The sequence below is a fragment of the Malaclemys terrapin genome, chromosome 3 (genome assembly GCF_027887155.1).
Source record: "Malaclemys terrapin pileata isolate rMalTer1 chromosome 3, rMalTer1.hap1, whole genome shotgun sequence".
Classification (NCBI taxonomy): Eukaryota; Metazoa; Chordata; order Testudines; family Emydidae; genus Malaclemys; species Malaclemys terrapin.
Genome location: NC_071507.1, coordinates 73,151,760 through 73,167,750, shown reverse-complemented (window position 1 = coordinate 73,167,750; position 15,991 = coordinate 73,151,760). Strand labels below are relative to the sequence as shown.

The 15,991-nt window shown below is 37.8% G+C and overlaps 1 protein-coding gene across 1 annotated transcript in view; it reads left to right on the top strand.

Annotated features, from left to right (window-relative positions):
- FMN2 (formin 2) overlaps positions 1–15,991 on the top strand; it is a 231,279-nt gene that overhangs the window by 127,415 nt on the left and 87,873 nt on the right. The window contains exon 8 of the mRNA XM_054021267.1: positions 5,045–5,106. Coding sequence (XP_053877242.1) covers positions 5,045–5,106 — 62 coding nt within the window. The remainder of the gene's footprint in view (positions 1–5,044; positions 5,107–15,991) is intronic.

Sequence of the window (15,991 nt, the reverse complement as noted above, 5' to 3'; positions counted from 1 at the left end):
ATCATCGTACCCTGTTGCTGTTTTGTGTTTTTTTTTCTTCCTTCTTTGGTTTGTAAACATTCCACTGCTTCAGTTTTTAGCAATAAGCTAGGTATAGATGTTAAAGTATATCTAACAATGCACTGGGCTGTTTTATTTATTTTTTGCTATTTAAGGTTGCCTTGCCATATACTTTTATTATTCTTTGAGTAGATTATTTTTTGACAGCCAACTCAGTATTGCCATTGGAATAACTATTGTAGGGAGAGGAAATGGTGTGCCAAATATTAGCAAATGTAATAGTCTATAAAAGTCAATGATAAAGTCTAAATGAAGTGCTTTGACTTTATTGAAACAAAGCATTTTTATAAGATCATATTGAGATTTCATTCTGCAGGAACTTTAAAACTTTCAATTGTTTGTTATGATTTGGGATGAAAGAGAACTTCACAATGTAAGAATTTCGTGCAAAATCCAAGTTTTTACCAGTTTTTCAAAAGTATCTTTCTCTGACAAATTATGAGAGTTAGCTGCTGGTGACTTTAGATTCATCTTCACAAAATAAGCAGTGTTAATTGTTGCAGCAAGTCTTTGTCCGGCTGTTTGTTCACACACTCTGTAGTCCTTGCTTTGAAAATGGTACACGGTTGGCTTGCTTGATGTTTTCAATTAATGTATTCATTTGCATTATTTATTTTACTATTACTCTCCTGTAATGCATAAATAGAACCCCTTCCATTATAATACAGACTGTGCAAACATTCAGAAAGTCATGGTCCCTGCCTCAAAGATCTTACACGTTGTTTCATGGAGGTTTTTAATTGGATTGTGACAAATAATAAGAGGGACTGAAGGGTGGGAGGATAGGCAAGATCATACAGTTTTGCAGTGTATCTGTGGGCATGGTTGGTGGCTCGGAATCATGTAAAAAAAAAATTCAATAATGTCATATATCCCCAACTGTTTCTCAACCTAGTTGTCATTAATAATTGATTCATAAAGATCTAATGGTGACAATGGGTCTTGAGAACATGAACAAGAAGGCTTACAGATTCATTTAGGGAGTATGAGCCATGCATAAAGGGCAGTATGGAAAGAGACACTGAGACCTTTGTAGAATCAGAGAAGTTAGCATTCAAAGCTGGCAACATTGGCAGAGTAGTGGAGATGGGTAAGAAAAAGAGACCAGATTGTATAAGCAGAGAGAGACAGAGTTGTGTAGGACCTTGAGGTTGAGAATAGAAAAGAGGAAGGATGATTCTATAGTTTGGGGATTAGCCTAGGACTTGGAAAACATGGGTTGAGTTCTGGCTATGCCACAGACTTAATGTGTGACCTTGGGCAAGTCACTTGGTCCCTTTCTGCCTCAGATCCTCATGTGTAAAAAATTACTTTTCTATCTCACAGGAATGTTGAGGATACATACATTAAAGATTGTGAGGTGCTCAGATACTATGGCAATTGTTGCCATGTAAGTACCTTCAGTACACATATGGGACTAGAAACTTTATTTTGATGGAAAACAAATAACCATTGGATGAAAAGGGCAGGGTGTGTGGTTACATCAGAGTGATGCATCGGGGAGATGTCATTGGCTGCTGTGCGTTGAATGGGTTGAAGAGGCATGGAATCGGTTTCACGGAGGATAGTGAAGAGGATTTTGCAATAGTCAAGACAGGAGATGATTTTTGGGGAGAAGGGTGTTTCTTTTGTGATTGTAACGACTTATTAAAAATACGCTGCATGATTTGATTTTCCCCTGACCCCAGTCCAAGATTTGTTTGCTGGGACAGTCAGATATCATTGTGGAACTGAGCACCATAGTGTCCATGGATTAGAGCATCCCTGTGAGGGATGCCCAAAGCCTGACACACTAGAACTGTGTAGTTCATCTCAGTCAGGCCCTCCCCAGCCACCCAGGAGGAGTTGGTGTTTGTCTGTGTTTTCACTACTGAGTTGACCATCATATATGGGATTTTGGGGGTGCTTTATCTTGCAATTCTAGACGTTCGAATCATAGAATATTAGGGTTGGAAGAGACCTCAGGAGGTCATCTAGACCAACCGCCTGCTCAAAGCAGGTAATGTTGGGTAATGGAGCTAGATGCTCAACTACAGTAGTTCTTGTTTATATGATTATTTGAGTTCATAAATAGAGAATAGTATTGTTGAGGGGACATGAGGTGTTTTTTATGATCCTCTTACATTATTCAATTTATAATCTTATTTCCTGAAAAAAAAAATTATGTTGAAAAAATCCTAGTGGGATTTTATAGAGTGATCAGTATATATGTGCATGTAGGTACTGTATATTTAGTTTTGTCGTTTTCTTTGGAGTGAGAGAGAGAGATATACACACACGCACGCACTAGGAGCTAAGTTCTTTAAATCCTTGTCTGTAGTCCTCTGAGACTGGTTTGTTTTAAGCGGCTCCCTGAAATATGTACGCTCTTCTGCATACCTGTTTTGTTGAAAGTACACAGACCTGGCACCATTGTGTTTGCCAGGCATTCTCTTATCTCAGGCAAGCATTCAAACAAAAGTGTTCTATTGCTCTCTAAGTAATCCATGGGTGATCTTAACATTGTGGAAGAAGTCAGAACAGGAACTTGTGCCATATTTCTTAGTTCAGAAGCAGACAGTCTCTGGGGCGGGGGGCGGGGGGGAGTAGTGGAAGATAACTATTGAGTCAAAGTGAATGACTAAAGGGTTGTGGTGTTTGCATACAGTATAAATACACTAACTTGTAAAAGCAAAAATCAGATACGCAGTTAAATGTAGGTTAGGGTGACCAGACAGCAAGTGTGAAAAATCGGGACAGGGGTGGGGGGGTAATAGGAACCTATATAAGAAAAAGACCCAAAAATCGGGACTGTCCCTATAAAATCGGGACATCTGGTCACCCTAATGTAGGTCTATAATACACCTTGGTTTGGGTTGGATGTGTGTGTATATCTATCTATCTATGCGTGTGTGTGTGTGTGTGTGTGTGTGTGTGTGTAAATACCCCACTGGTGTACAAGCTCAAACAATGTGTAGAAATCTCTACACTGCAGAATCTGAACACATTTTTTTCTTTTTATTGATTTTTTAATCCTTGATTCACTAAGATACTTCAGCACATGCACATCTTTAAACATGTTAACAGTCCTATTGACGCCAATAGGATTATTTATATGCTTAGACATGTATGTGCTTAAATACCTTGCTGAAATGTTGTATTAGAGTGCCTGTTGTAACACTTTGTCATTTACATTTTTAATTCTGTGAATAAATATCACAATGTGGAGTGTTAAACAAGAACAAGTATCCCCAAGGAATGTTTGCCACCCTGTCATCAGCTGATTTACAGGTGTATTTAAGTTTCAGCTGTTAAATATGTATTTCCTTGTTTTGCTAGTTTAAATTAGCTCTTTAATATATTTGACATTTTAAAAAGTTCTTAAATGAAAAGGGAAAATATTGGCATTCAGCTCAATTTTACCATTATTTTGTGTAAAATTCTTAATATATTTTCACATCTTTCACTATCCTCTATAGTACTACATTTTGCATTAAATTTGGGCTTATAAAACATTTTAGATGGTGGGTACTTGGCAGGTAGGGTAGGAGGGGCAAGGGAACATGTATGTAGAAAATATTATATTTGATACGGAAAAACTGAAAAGTTAATTTTTATTTGGAAAGTTAGCACATTTCCAAATAAGTTCCCATTCTTTTCATCTGCTAAAACTCTGTCCATACATATACACTGGGCCCTGCTCGGTTTAATCAAGATCAATCTTTCTTTATTTATATATTCTTTTATTATACTGTAACTAAAATTAAGTTCCAGACCTGTAAGGGGAAAATGTGATGAGTCCCAGACACTAAGTGGTATCATTGAATGCTTTAGAGCAATGAGAAACAAATGAGTTTGAATTATATTGTCTGTAATCTTGAGGTGTATACACAGAATCACTTAGTGACAGTCAAGGACACTGATTTATAGAGGATCAAGCAATCAGATACTGGGATTCCGTCACTGATCACCAGCCTGATCTCTAGAGTAGTTTTGTCCCAGGGTTATTCTGGCTAGCAGACAGATATGTATACAGGGGAAAAAAATCACACACACAAAAAACCAGTCAAATAAAGGATAAAATGGCAAAAGATTAAATATTGCAGTAAAAGTATTTATTATTACAAGAATCCCTGATGCATAACATTCAGAATATCGTGTGTGTGTGTGTGTGTGTGTGTGTGTAAAACAAAATTTACTTTGCTTTCCAATGACATGGATTGTAAGCTTGTAAAAATAAAAAATGCAGTTTACCAGGTTTTAAATAATTGTATATGAATAATTTTATATTCATATTAATTTGGAATGATTCTTCGCTGACCAGCATAAATATGAAATATGCCTAGTACCTTTACTTCCACTTCATAGTTTTTCCAGTGATCACAGCAAATCAATGCCCCTGTTTATCATATTTTTTTCAAAGGTCAGGTTGATCTGAAATTGCTCTCTGTGTGCAGTTAAGTCAGATTTTTGACATTGAAAAGGTACAGTATGTATGTGGCACCAGCATTGGTTGGGAACAGGAAAGGCATATTTTGTATCGTACTAAACCTGTTGGCTTAGTGCATAGAAGATTTGACCCTTGTCAGGTGTCTTGAAGTTAACTGGCTGATTTGTGGATTAACCAATTTAAGTCTGAAACCAACCAGTGACAGGAATGAGCTGTGTGTGGAGTGGGGGGGAACAGATTTACAAATTTTTATAATGCTTTCAGTCAGACCATGAAAGTCTGATGTGAAGCTTATCTCTGATCTTTGGCTTTGGCCATACTCATGGGATCGTGTGTGTGTTGGGGGAGGGAGTGGATTCTTTAACACTTGTCACCTGGCTCTACCAGGTTCCTAGAAACGGCACTATTCAAGGCATTAATAAAGTTAAAACCCTTAAGCTGTATGACCAGTGGGGTCATAAAAGCTATTGCTGGGTATTGTGTTCAATGTGTCTTTCACTGCTGGATTATCATCTTGACAACTAATTCTTTTTCACGTTTGTCTTTTTTTCACAGCTGTTGTGAACTTGGACAACTCTGTGGTTGACCTAGAGACCCTTCAAGCCCTCTATGAGAATGTGAGTAATTGGCGGAGGCATAGATACATAGCATACTGTAGTTTCACGTGAAGCTAGTTTTTGGTTTGCAACAGGAACAACTCATTACTAAGCTGCACAAATGTATCCTCTCTTAAGGAAAGTTTTATTTTGTCAAATCTAAATGAAAATTAGGATAAACAGTTGCCCTTTTTTAAATGGCAATCCATTTTGTAATGTGCATTTATTTTTCAAGTTAAGGATTTCATTTATATTCAAATATATAATTTCTGCCTTTTAATAAACTTGATACTATATTTGACAGGAATAAACATAAAACTGTTTTTAATAAATATTTATTCCTGTTTTACACCTAAAACTTTTTTGAATCCTATAGTTCATGGTTTTTCACTTTCACAGGAAGTATTGTTAGGTACTTTAAAGGAAAGGATCATTGAGAGCTGTAAAACTTAGTATAGTATACTGAGATCCATAACCAGGAGATACTAAATAATTTGAGCGATTGTATGAAAACTATGCAAGGTCAGAGATTTAAGAATAAACCAGGGTATACTCTAAAGCATCCTGGTCCCAGCATTATTCTGTCTGCAAAGACAGAAACAGTAGAATCCTGCGCAGCATTTCTGACTTCCACTGCTGCAAAGAGAGATGGAGGGCCACTCATCCCTAGAAGATGCTAACATCCGTATTACCAGAGCAAGGCCTCCAAATTCCCAGAGAGCGCGCGCAAACAGGCCTTCCAGTTACCCTCAATAGATCCTGGAGGTATGAAGGCATACATCATTAAATAGGGGAAATATTCTTGGTATTCCTGGCCAATATATGCAGTTACTTTGTTTTTCCCTTAACTTATGATTTTAAAAATCATTTTTAAAACTGGTAGTCCTTTGTCTTTTAGGCATAAGTGGGCTGGACCATTCCCATTTATGAAGAATCTGTGGGGAGGGTCAGGAAATTGTTTCAGCTTGTGGTGTTTCCCTGAAATCATCTATCTGGCGGGATGAAGTTACATTAAGTTTTTAAGAGCAGGTTAGACAAACACCTGTCAGGAATGGTATAGATAATAAGTTCTGCCACAAGTGCACGGGACTGGACTGGATGACCTCTCAATTCCAGTTCTATGACTCTCTCTGATTAAGTATGGATGGGGTTTCCATACAGAGTGGACAAGAGATCTGACTCCCTTTGAGGAAGGTATGGAGATATGTGGGTATTTAGAGGCCTTTTCCTGTTTTGCTACTCTTTTTGACAGTGCTTAATTTGTAATGAAAGAGGTGCTGGGGTTCAAGCAATTAGGTGCCAGGGCTTAAGCAATGTTTTTACTTTCATATCTGAAGTGGCAAGCCTAGAGGTGCCAGGGCAATGAACTGCCAACCCTAGAGGTGTAATCACTGGTTCTTACCCCTTCTATTTCCCAATGATAGCATGATTGTCACAGGAGCTATATTGCCACAGATATGTTCTATCTATCTTAGGTATTTATATGGCCCCCGTTTCCATAGTATCTGAGCACCTTACAATCTTTAATCCACAGAACAAACCTGTGAGATAGGGAGATACTATTACAGAGGGCAACTGAGACAGAGAGACTTGCCCAAGGTCACATAGGAAGACTGGCAGAATAGAAATTGAGCCCAGGTCGCCCATGTCCTAGGCTAGTGCCGTAACACTGGACCATCCTTCCCGTCGTCGTCATCCTTTCTGTCTCTGCCCTAGCCCAACACAGACTGCCTTCTTGCTCCATCCTTACAGAGCAGGAACCACACAAAATAAAGGGCAGAATCTAGTAATGCAGAGAAACACTCAGAGACTTTGAGGCCAGAAGGAACCATCATGATCTAGTTTGACCTCCTGTACATTGCAAGCTATAGAATCTCATCCATCCACTGCTGCAATAGGCCCATAAACTCTGGCTGAATTATAGCAGTCCTCAACTCTTGATGTAAAGATTTCAAGCTACAGAGAATCCACCATTTACTCTAATTCAAATTGGCAAGTGCCTCATGCTGCAGAGGAAGGCAAAATGAAAACAGGGTCTCTGCCAACACTGTAGGTTTGCAGGGAGAATGGTGCTGAAGACACCTGTTTTTTTTCCTAGCTCAATCTCATCTCTGCTCTGTCACACCTGGCTTTTCTCACAGAGACAGCATGCAGGGGGTTTCACAGAGTCAGAATGAAGGAGGGTGATGTTATTTTGTCATCCCATGAAATAATTTTGGTTATTTCAGTTTTCTGCCTTTCAAAAATGTTCTTTCTCTTAGAGAGTGAAATGATAAAAGATAAATATCCAGTACCCTGTCATTTCAGAGAAAAAACATCAATTTATATGCTGCCAAAATTTTAACAAAGTGTGTACCCTTCAATGTTCGAGTTCATTCAGTCATATATAGGATGTTTTTTCTATGCCAAATATTATTCCCTCTAGCAAAATCCATCATTCTAGTATTCTTCTTTCCCTCTCACCCACAAAAAATGCATCATTTCCATGATCTTTCCCTCCTTCTTAATCTAATTATTCTTCCATCAACTTATTCTCCATCTACTTATTCCATCTAGTTATTCTCCATTCAACTTTCCATGCTTCCAACTCCCCAGCACCTCATTGAGGTGGTTCTTGTTAGCTTCTCTACCAGGTAACTGTTCCTTACACATGATGATGACAGGCAAATTGTCCTGTAGCTTCTGACTTTGAGTGGCTGGTCATGGGAAAGGTGGATGTCCTACAGTCTCTAGCTGTACTTGTCCTACTGGGTCCTCTCTGTTGCTGGACTAGGGAGTTCCAGGTTCTCACCTGCTTACTGGCTTTGGCAGTAGAAGAGAGGTGGACACTCTCTCAATGTCGCAGCCACTTGGCCTGCCTCCTTCCCTCCTCATCCTCGTGAACTGCTGGAGTGGTTGAAAAATGAGTGGGTGTGATTTTTAGTGGTGCTGGGGAGCAGAGGAGGAGACACAGGAGAGAGCAAGGTGAGAGGTGGGGGGATAAAACCATGGTGTGGCAACAGTCTGAATGAGAAGCAGACAGTTCAGCCTCAGGTGGCTACACATTTTAAGAAACAGAGCCTGCTATTATTTCTAGTGAGCTCCCACTCCTAACAAAACCAACTCCCACTCACCATGATCACTGTGTACCATTGATGAGTCTTTGGCATTCATCCCAAAATTTAACTGACTACTTTTATATAAAGTAAGATTAAGATGATATGTGTGTCTCTTTCACTGCTTTATGTCAGGTTATGTTTTCAAGGCTGTCTTCACAAACAAAGGGGCTAGAAACATTTTTACTGAAACCTAACGATTTCACCATCTGACTAAAGGTCAGCCCTGCTAACAAGGGACTCATACCAGTCCCTTAAAGCTCATCTGCGAAACGCTGTATTGGTTACCCTTAATCTTTTGAATTGGCTTACATAACAGAATAACATTATGGCAGTATGCCTTTGATATTTTCTATACCTGATACAGGGAATACCTAGGGAACAGTGCAGCCACTGGGGGAATGTTATATATTTATTTCAAGCACAACTGGATATTTGAGAGTGACTGCAGTACATTGCTCAAGTTGAGAAATAAGATGTGTATTAAGATATCTCAGGTGTATACTAGCTAATGTTGGCAAGGGGGAAGGGAATAGGTATTTTTTGAGGCAGTGTGGTCTAGTGTACGGGCTTTAGACGGAGACCCAAGAAACCTGGATTTCAATCTGGGTCCCACCAGTGACCTGTTGTGTGACCTGGAGCAAGCCACTTCACTTCTCTGTGCTTCCCATCTTTTTTCTGTTTTGTCTATTTAGATTGTAAGCTCTGTGACACCTGGACTGTCCCTTACTATACAGTACTTTTGTACAGCACCTAGTAAAATGGGGGGTTGACCTCTGCTGGGGACAGTAGGTAGCATTGTAATACAAATAGTAATTTTTGGCATCTGATGGTACTAGACTAGTTGAGAGTTTGAATCTCCTTTTATTTCTTAGCTACACTCTGTATCTTCTTGATGTTCTTTTTTAAAAAAAGAGTAGCTAGCTTACGTGCCTCCTTCCCTTACTTTGCACACACTAAATTAATTCTCAGTTCTGAAGATTTTTTTTTTTGCTAGATAGTTAAATATCGCTGTGCTAGTCCTCAGCCATTCTATTTGATCTCTGTGAAACATATGGGAGCATTTGTTTTACAATCTTTCTTCAGAATGTAATTTTTCCTGATTGCATATGTTTGGCATGCTGCTTTCCCTTCTAGATGTGAATGAAGTTTGGGCAGTCTCCAGATCTAAACACACCCTAATTTCAAAAACCACAGTCCTGAGGGCTCAATTCCTGTTTACTGAGGAATTAAAGCTTTCTTAAACCCACATAGTTACTAAATACATCTTTACTGATTTTTTTTAAATGAAAAAAACCCTGTATAGTTTGTTTAGGATTATTAACCAGCTTTGCAGTTAGATGGTAAAGTCTTTATTAGTGGATCACTGTATAGTATCTACACTTTGTTAAACTGTTGTATAGTTTCTTGTGAAGTGCTTTGAGATCTACTGATGAGAAGCACTATATATGAGCTAGGTAACATTACAGTATAACCTCAGAGTTACGAACACGAGAGTTACGAACTGACCATTCAAACACACCTTCTTAGGAACCAGAAGTACATAATCCGGCAGCAACAGAAACAAAGAAAACAACAACAACAACAACAAAAAAGCAAAAACACTACAGTACTGTGTTAAATGTAAATTACTAAAAAAAAAAGGGAAAGCAGCATTTTTCTTCTGCATAGTAAAGTTTTAAAGCTGTATTAAGTCAATGTGCAGTTGTAAACTTTTGAAAAAACAACCATAACGTTTTGTTCAGAGTAACCAACATTTCAGTTATGAACAACCTCCATTCCCCAGGTGTTCGTAACTCTGAGGGTCTACTGTATTATTATTATAGCTATTGGGGAGGGGATTCTATTTCATGTTTATTAACATGTTTTCAACAGAAAGTGTCTATCAAAAGGGCTCCAACTGTCAGTGATATTTCCACATTCATCTTAGTTTAACTTACTATAAAAACAATTTTGTTTGTCAGAATCTATTTCTTAAAAACATAATTCCAAATTTAAAACATGATACATAAATAATAGCTCAAGATAAGCCAACAGTTTCATTAAAAAGGCAGTTTATCTCACACACACACAATCCTCCAATTAAGATAAATCATGTGTGGCAGAAAGAATCTGAGATCTCTAAGTTTTACTTTCAAGGTTTGTGTTTCACTTACAATCTTATAGCACTTCAGTATTCTTTTCCTAGCACATTAGTTATCATAACATGAACTTTGATTTGGGAAGAGAGTTCTGTAGATGTCAAATGAAACAGAATCCTTAAATGTTTTTACCTTGCTGCTTTTGTGAAATGAATTGGGGTGTGTGTGGGTGTGTGTGTGTGTGTGTGTGTTTAATAATTGAGAAGTAGCAGCATTTCCAGAGTTAAGGTTGCAATCAGCACCCATTATGAATTCCTACTTTATCACCCCTTGTAACTTTGGCTTGAAAATTGTAAGATTTACTATGGAGGCAAAGCAGACATTTCTGAAAAATCTGAAGAAATTTGGTCAAAATAGTTTGTTGCAGATGATTAAAATATTATTCTGATTTGAAATTTTGAATGTCACTTTGTCTCCCTCTTACTCAAAGGACTTCACACAGTTTCATTTTATTGAAAGTTCATGTGACCACTAATTTTGAATTATAATTGTAATTCATAGAATTTACTATTTTTTGTTCTGGATAATTAAGGCCCATTAATTTTATTGGAAATTATGGATGTGATCCTGTTCCCATTAATGTCAATGGGAGTTTTTGGCATTGACTTCAGTGGGTGCAGAATCCTGCACTGTGTGTCTATAAGCACATTAACTTCTGCTGGCTAGGAGAAGCTCAGACAGCATATTTGGGACCTGCCGTCTGACATCTATCAGCTATTTTCCATTAGATTAGAGAAGTAAAGGCATGTGATTTTGTAGCTGACACTTTAGGGTGTCCAGGGCGGGGTGTGATATTTTGTTAAGGACAAAAGGGCAGCCTCTCAGCAGTTAAAGTTGCAGTCACTGTGCCATTATCTGAAATCATCATTCTTTCAAATCTTTAGGGTCAAGCCTTTTCAACAGCTAGAACATTTCTGGAAAATAATTACTGAGATGACTTTTTTGCAAAGTGCCTAATTTTTTGTCCTTGTATCCATACAATAAAATCACTTTAAACCCCAACACCTGAAATGTAGGTGGGATTTTTACTTCTGGTTGCTGCAGAAGATACTTTTGAAGGGCAGGTATAATAACCCATTTACAATATTAACTTTATATGAAAACTGGACTGAGTTATGTCAATGAAGCAGATGGAGAAAAAAACATAAAGAATATTTGCATTTTCAACCTCTGAACAAGCCATATCAAAAATGAAAAGAATTTCAGTTTCCAGTGGAAATTAAACCTCACCCTGTATTCCCCACCAGAATACTGCATTGATTTAAGCTTAAGACACTTGATAAAAGTTATGTAGGAAGTTGTGGCCAAGGTTGAACTAGAACACTCATGTCTAAGATGATCTCCTGGACCATCATGCCCCTCATACAAATTAGTTGAACCTCTGTACTTAAGTCAACAGTAAAATGGGGATAAATAACCCTCCCCTGCATTTGTAAAGTGCTTTGCGTATAGAGATGAATAAGCAGTGGGTGAAACACGATAGTATTAGCTGTATTTTTCTGAAGAGGTAATTAGGGCACAAAGCAGTTAAGTGATGTGGCTGGTAGGCACTGTTACTTAATGGGCTATACATATGGGCTGTAGTACCAAAAAGTGTGGGTTCCAAATGTATAAATAATTTATTTTAAAAAAGCCCACATAAACAAACCTCTTCTGTTCATCGCTAACCAGGAGGATACTCTACATAGAATCATAGACGATTCGGGTTGGAAGAGACCTCAGGAGGTCATCTAGTCCAATCCCGTGATCTATACATCTATCACATTTTACTTAAACAATTTTATACCTCAACATACATTTGTTCGGGTTAATTTTTACTTTTTGTTATGTTAGAAAATGGCGAATAACCTGTTTCTTAATTACTAGATAATTTTTGATTCATGATTTGTTTCAGTCTGCATTTGGATGCAAATTGGAATGGAATTAAAATGCACAAAAATGTTTAAACTCTTTTTGTATTAATGAAATAAATAAATTAATGCAATAAAAAAGTGCTGGATACATATGGAGGGAGGGAAGGTAAGTTTAAGTATGTTTTAAATGCAAAAATTGTTTTAGTAAACAAAGGAAGAATTAACTGTAGTTAATGAGTTGATGGATTGTTTCTGGTCAACATTGGCCAGATTTTCAAAGGTATTTGGGAGCCTCAGGATGCAAACAGGCACCTACTGGAATTTCAAAAGTGCCTAAGCAGGTTAGGTTAGTTTTAGAATTTGTAAAGCTCATCCTCTCCCACCTGGTGGTGGTTCATACACTGAAAGAGGGAAAACAAGTTTTCTTGCTTTTTCAATTCCCTGTTGGTTTCTCAAGTATGAATGAAATAGTCCAAATGAAGAAAACAGTCTCTCTGCACCTGCTAGATAAACTGAAACCAAAAGTAATTAAGGCAAAAGCTTTTCTCCACAAAAGAAACAAAGTACACCTCTACCCCGATATAACGCGACCCGATATAATACGAATTCGGATATAACGTGGTAAAGCAGTGCTCTGGGGGGGGGGGAGGGCTGCGCACTCTGGCAGATCAAAGCAAGTTCGATATAATGCGATTTCACCTATAGCGCGGTAAGATTTTATGGCTCCCGAGGACAGCATTATATCGGGGTAGAGGTGTACTTACAATTGGGAAAAATGGAAATACCTGTATATGTTCCATTGTGAAGACTGAAAAAAAAAATAGATACTTAATGTACAACATGACATATTTGTAAAACTTGAGTTAATCTCAGTAGTTTTTTATCCTAATTCTGTATATAATACAAAACAAAGCACCCTTTAACTCATCAAAACTTGAGGAATGCTCATTGATGCAGCATATATTTTGTTTTATTTTAATATTGTAAATGTAGGCCTTAACATTGAATTTAACTTTAAACAGGTTTATTTTTGAAAAGGAAAAAAATGTGTATATTTTTTACAAATATGTGATTTAATTAAAAATCTTTTTTGTATCATCCATTTCTAGAAACCCTGCTAGATATTTACAATGGAGCCATGTGGTTTCAAGTTAATGGGTTTGCTAAAATTAATGCCACTTTTTGATCCAAAGTCGCAACGTCTCTTCAGGCACACATGTTATATTCACAGTAGACTATATGGCTTCAATCATTTGAAGTTGTCTGGTACTTTCTGCTAATGTTTTGTTGACCTTAGCAGAAAGCATATAACTAAGAATAACAGTCCCCACCCTGAAGCCTAATGTATGGTATTAGTGGAGATGAGCCTGAATCAAAACTCTGATCCCCTGTGGCCTGGTCTTCAGTTAAAACTTAGATTAACATAGTTATGGCACTCAGGGGTATGAAAAATCCACACCCCCAAGGACTGTAGCTCTGCCAGCCTAACCCTTGGTGTAGACACAGCTAGGATGATGGAAGAAGGCTTCCATCTCGACCTAGCTACCATCATTTGGGGAGATGGAGTTCCTACAGTGATGGAAAAACCCCTTCCATCACTGTACTCTGCGTTAACACTAATGCACCATAGTTTTGTGGCTCTGGCCCATCTCTGGTCATTCTGGTGATTCCTGCAGAGTAGTGTAAACAGTTTGGGGAGGGAACTATGATTAATTGTTGTCTTGTGAAGAAGAAGCTACTCGTCTTAATACCTTCAGTAGGGTTTTTTCAAGCAAATTTCTCTGCATCAGTGCCTCATAACACCTTACAATACATTCTCATTCCAAAGGCTAAAAATGTCAAGCTGTTAGAGGATCAAAATTTCTCCTTAGTTTGTCTGTCATCGGTTCTCTTTTTCTTGATAAAAGACATGCCTTTTGAGGGTACAATTCCTTCTTGGTTAAGCTGATCAACTGGAAAACCTGCATTTTAAAATACTCCATCATCATAAAGCTGTATATCATAGCAGTGAGACAGGGGATGATACTGGGTACTCCTATAGCTCCTCAGATGTGTAACCCCCACAGCACAAATCTTTCTGGAGCTTCTTTTTTTACCAAATGAAACGCTATCAAAGGGATTTTGAATGCTATACTAGAGAAGCAAACTAAACATATCAGTTTTCCACATTATTGTGTTGTTAAAATATAGGATGCTATAATTAATTAAATATTTTTGTACACTAGATGAGTAAAAGCTACTTATTTTGAGTTCTGTTTCTCTGGGACAGACTGATGGGTAAACTCTCACATAGTTTATTAATATGGAAGTGGAAGTAGCGAGGCATGGAAGGAAAGACTGAAAGGATTCTGATTTACAACCTGAAAAGACTAGCTAAGGCCTCTAAAGTGGGATCATTCTGCCACTGTGAAATTTCAGGTCCCTGAGCAGCCTCAGAAGGACCTACTTCTCTCTACAACACACTTACGTTACTTCCGGAGCTCACAAGGGAGCACTGTCTCCTATACGCACATCAGATCCAAAGATTGAAGTTGGGGAACAACATGTGTTCAATGCGTCTGACTAGGGCTGTCGATTAATCAGAGTTAACTCACATGATTAACTTAAAAAAATTAATCGCGATTAATTGCAGTTTTAATCGCAGTGTTAAACAATAGAATGCCAATTGAAATGTATTAACTATCTGTGGATGTTTTTGTATATTTTCAAATATATTGATTTCAATTACTAACACAATACAAAATGTACAATGCTCACTTTATATTATCATTTTTATTACAAATATTTGCACTGTAAAAATGATAAAAGAAATAGTATTTTTCAGTTCAGCTCATACAAGTACTGTAGTGCAATCTCTATCGTGAAAGTGCAACTTGCAAATGGATATTTTTTTGCTACATAACTGCACTCAAAAACAAAACCATGTAAAACTTTAGAGCCTACAAGTTGACCCAGTCCTACTTTTTGTTCAGCCAATTGCTCAGACAAACAAGTTTGTTCACATTTGCGGGATATAATGCTGCCCATTTCTTATTTACAATGTCACATGACAGTGAGAACAGGTGTTCACATGGCACTTTTGTTGCCGGCATTGAAAGGTATTTACATGCCAAATATGCTAAACATTCATATGTCTCTTCATGCTTCAGCCACCATTCCAGAGGACATGTTTCTATGTTGATAATGCTTGTTTAAAAAAATGCATTAATTTAATTTGTGATTTAATTCCTTTGGGGGAGAATTCTATGTCTCCTGTTCTGTTTTACCTGCATTCTGCCATATATTTCATGTTATAGCAGTCTCGGATGATGACTCAGCACATGTTGTTCATTTTAAGAACACTTTCACAGCAGATTTGACAAAACCCAAAGAAGGTACCAATGTGAGATTTCTAAAGATAGGTACTTGACCCAAGGTTTAAGAATCTAAAGTGCCTTCCAAAATCTGAGAGGGTTGAGGTGTGGAGCATGCTTTCCGAAGTCTTAAAAGAGCAACACTCCAATGCAGAAACTACAGAACCTGAACAACCTTCTGCTGGTGATATCTGACTCAGATGATGAAAATGAACATCTGAAGGACTACACTACTTTGGATCATTATCGAGCAGAACCCATCATCAGCATGGATGCATGTCTTCTGTAATGGTGAAGGGACATACGAATCATTACCACATCTGGCACCTAAATATGTTGCGACACTGGCTACAACAGTGCCATGCGAACACCTGTTCTCACTTTGAGGTGACATTGTAAACTAGAAGCCGGCAACGTTATCTCCTGAAACTGTAAACAAACTTGTTTGTCTGAGTGATTGGCTG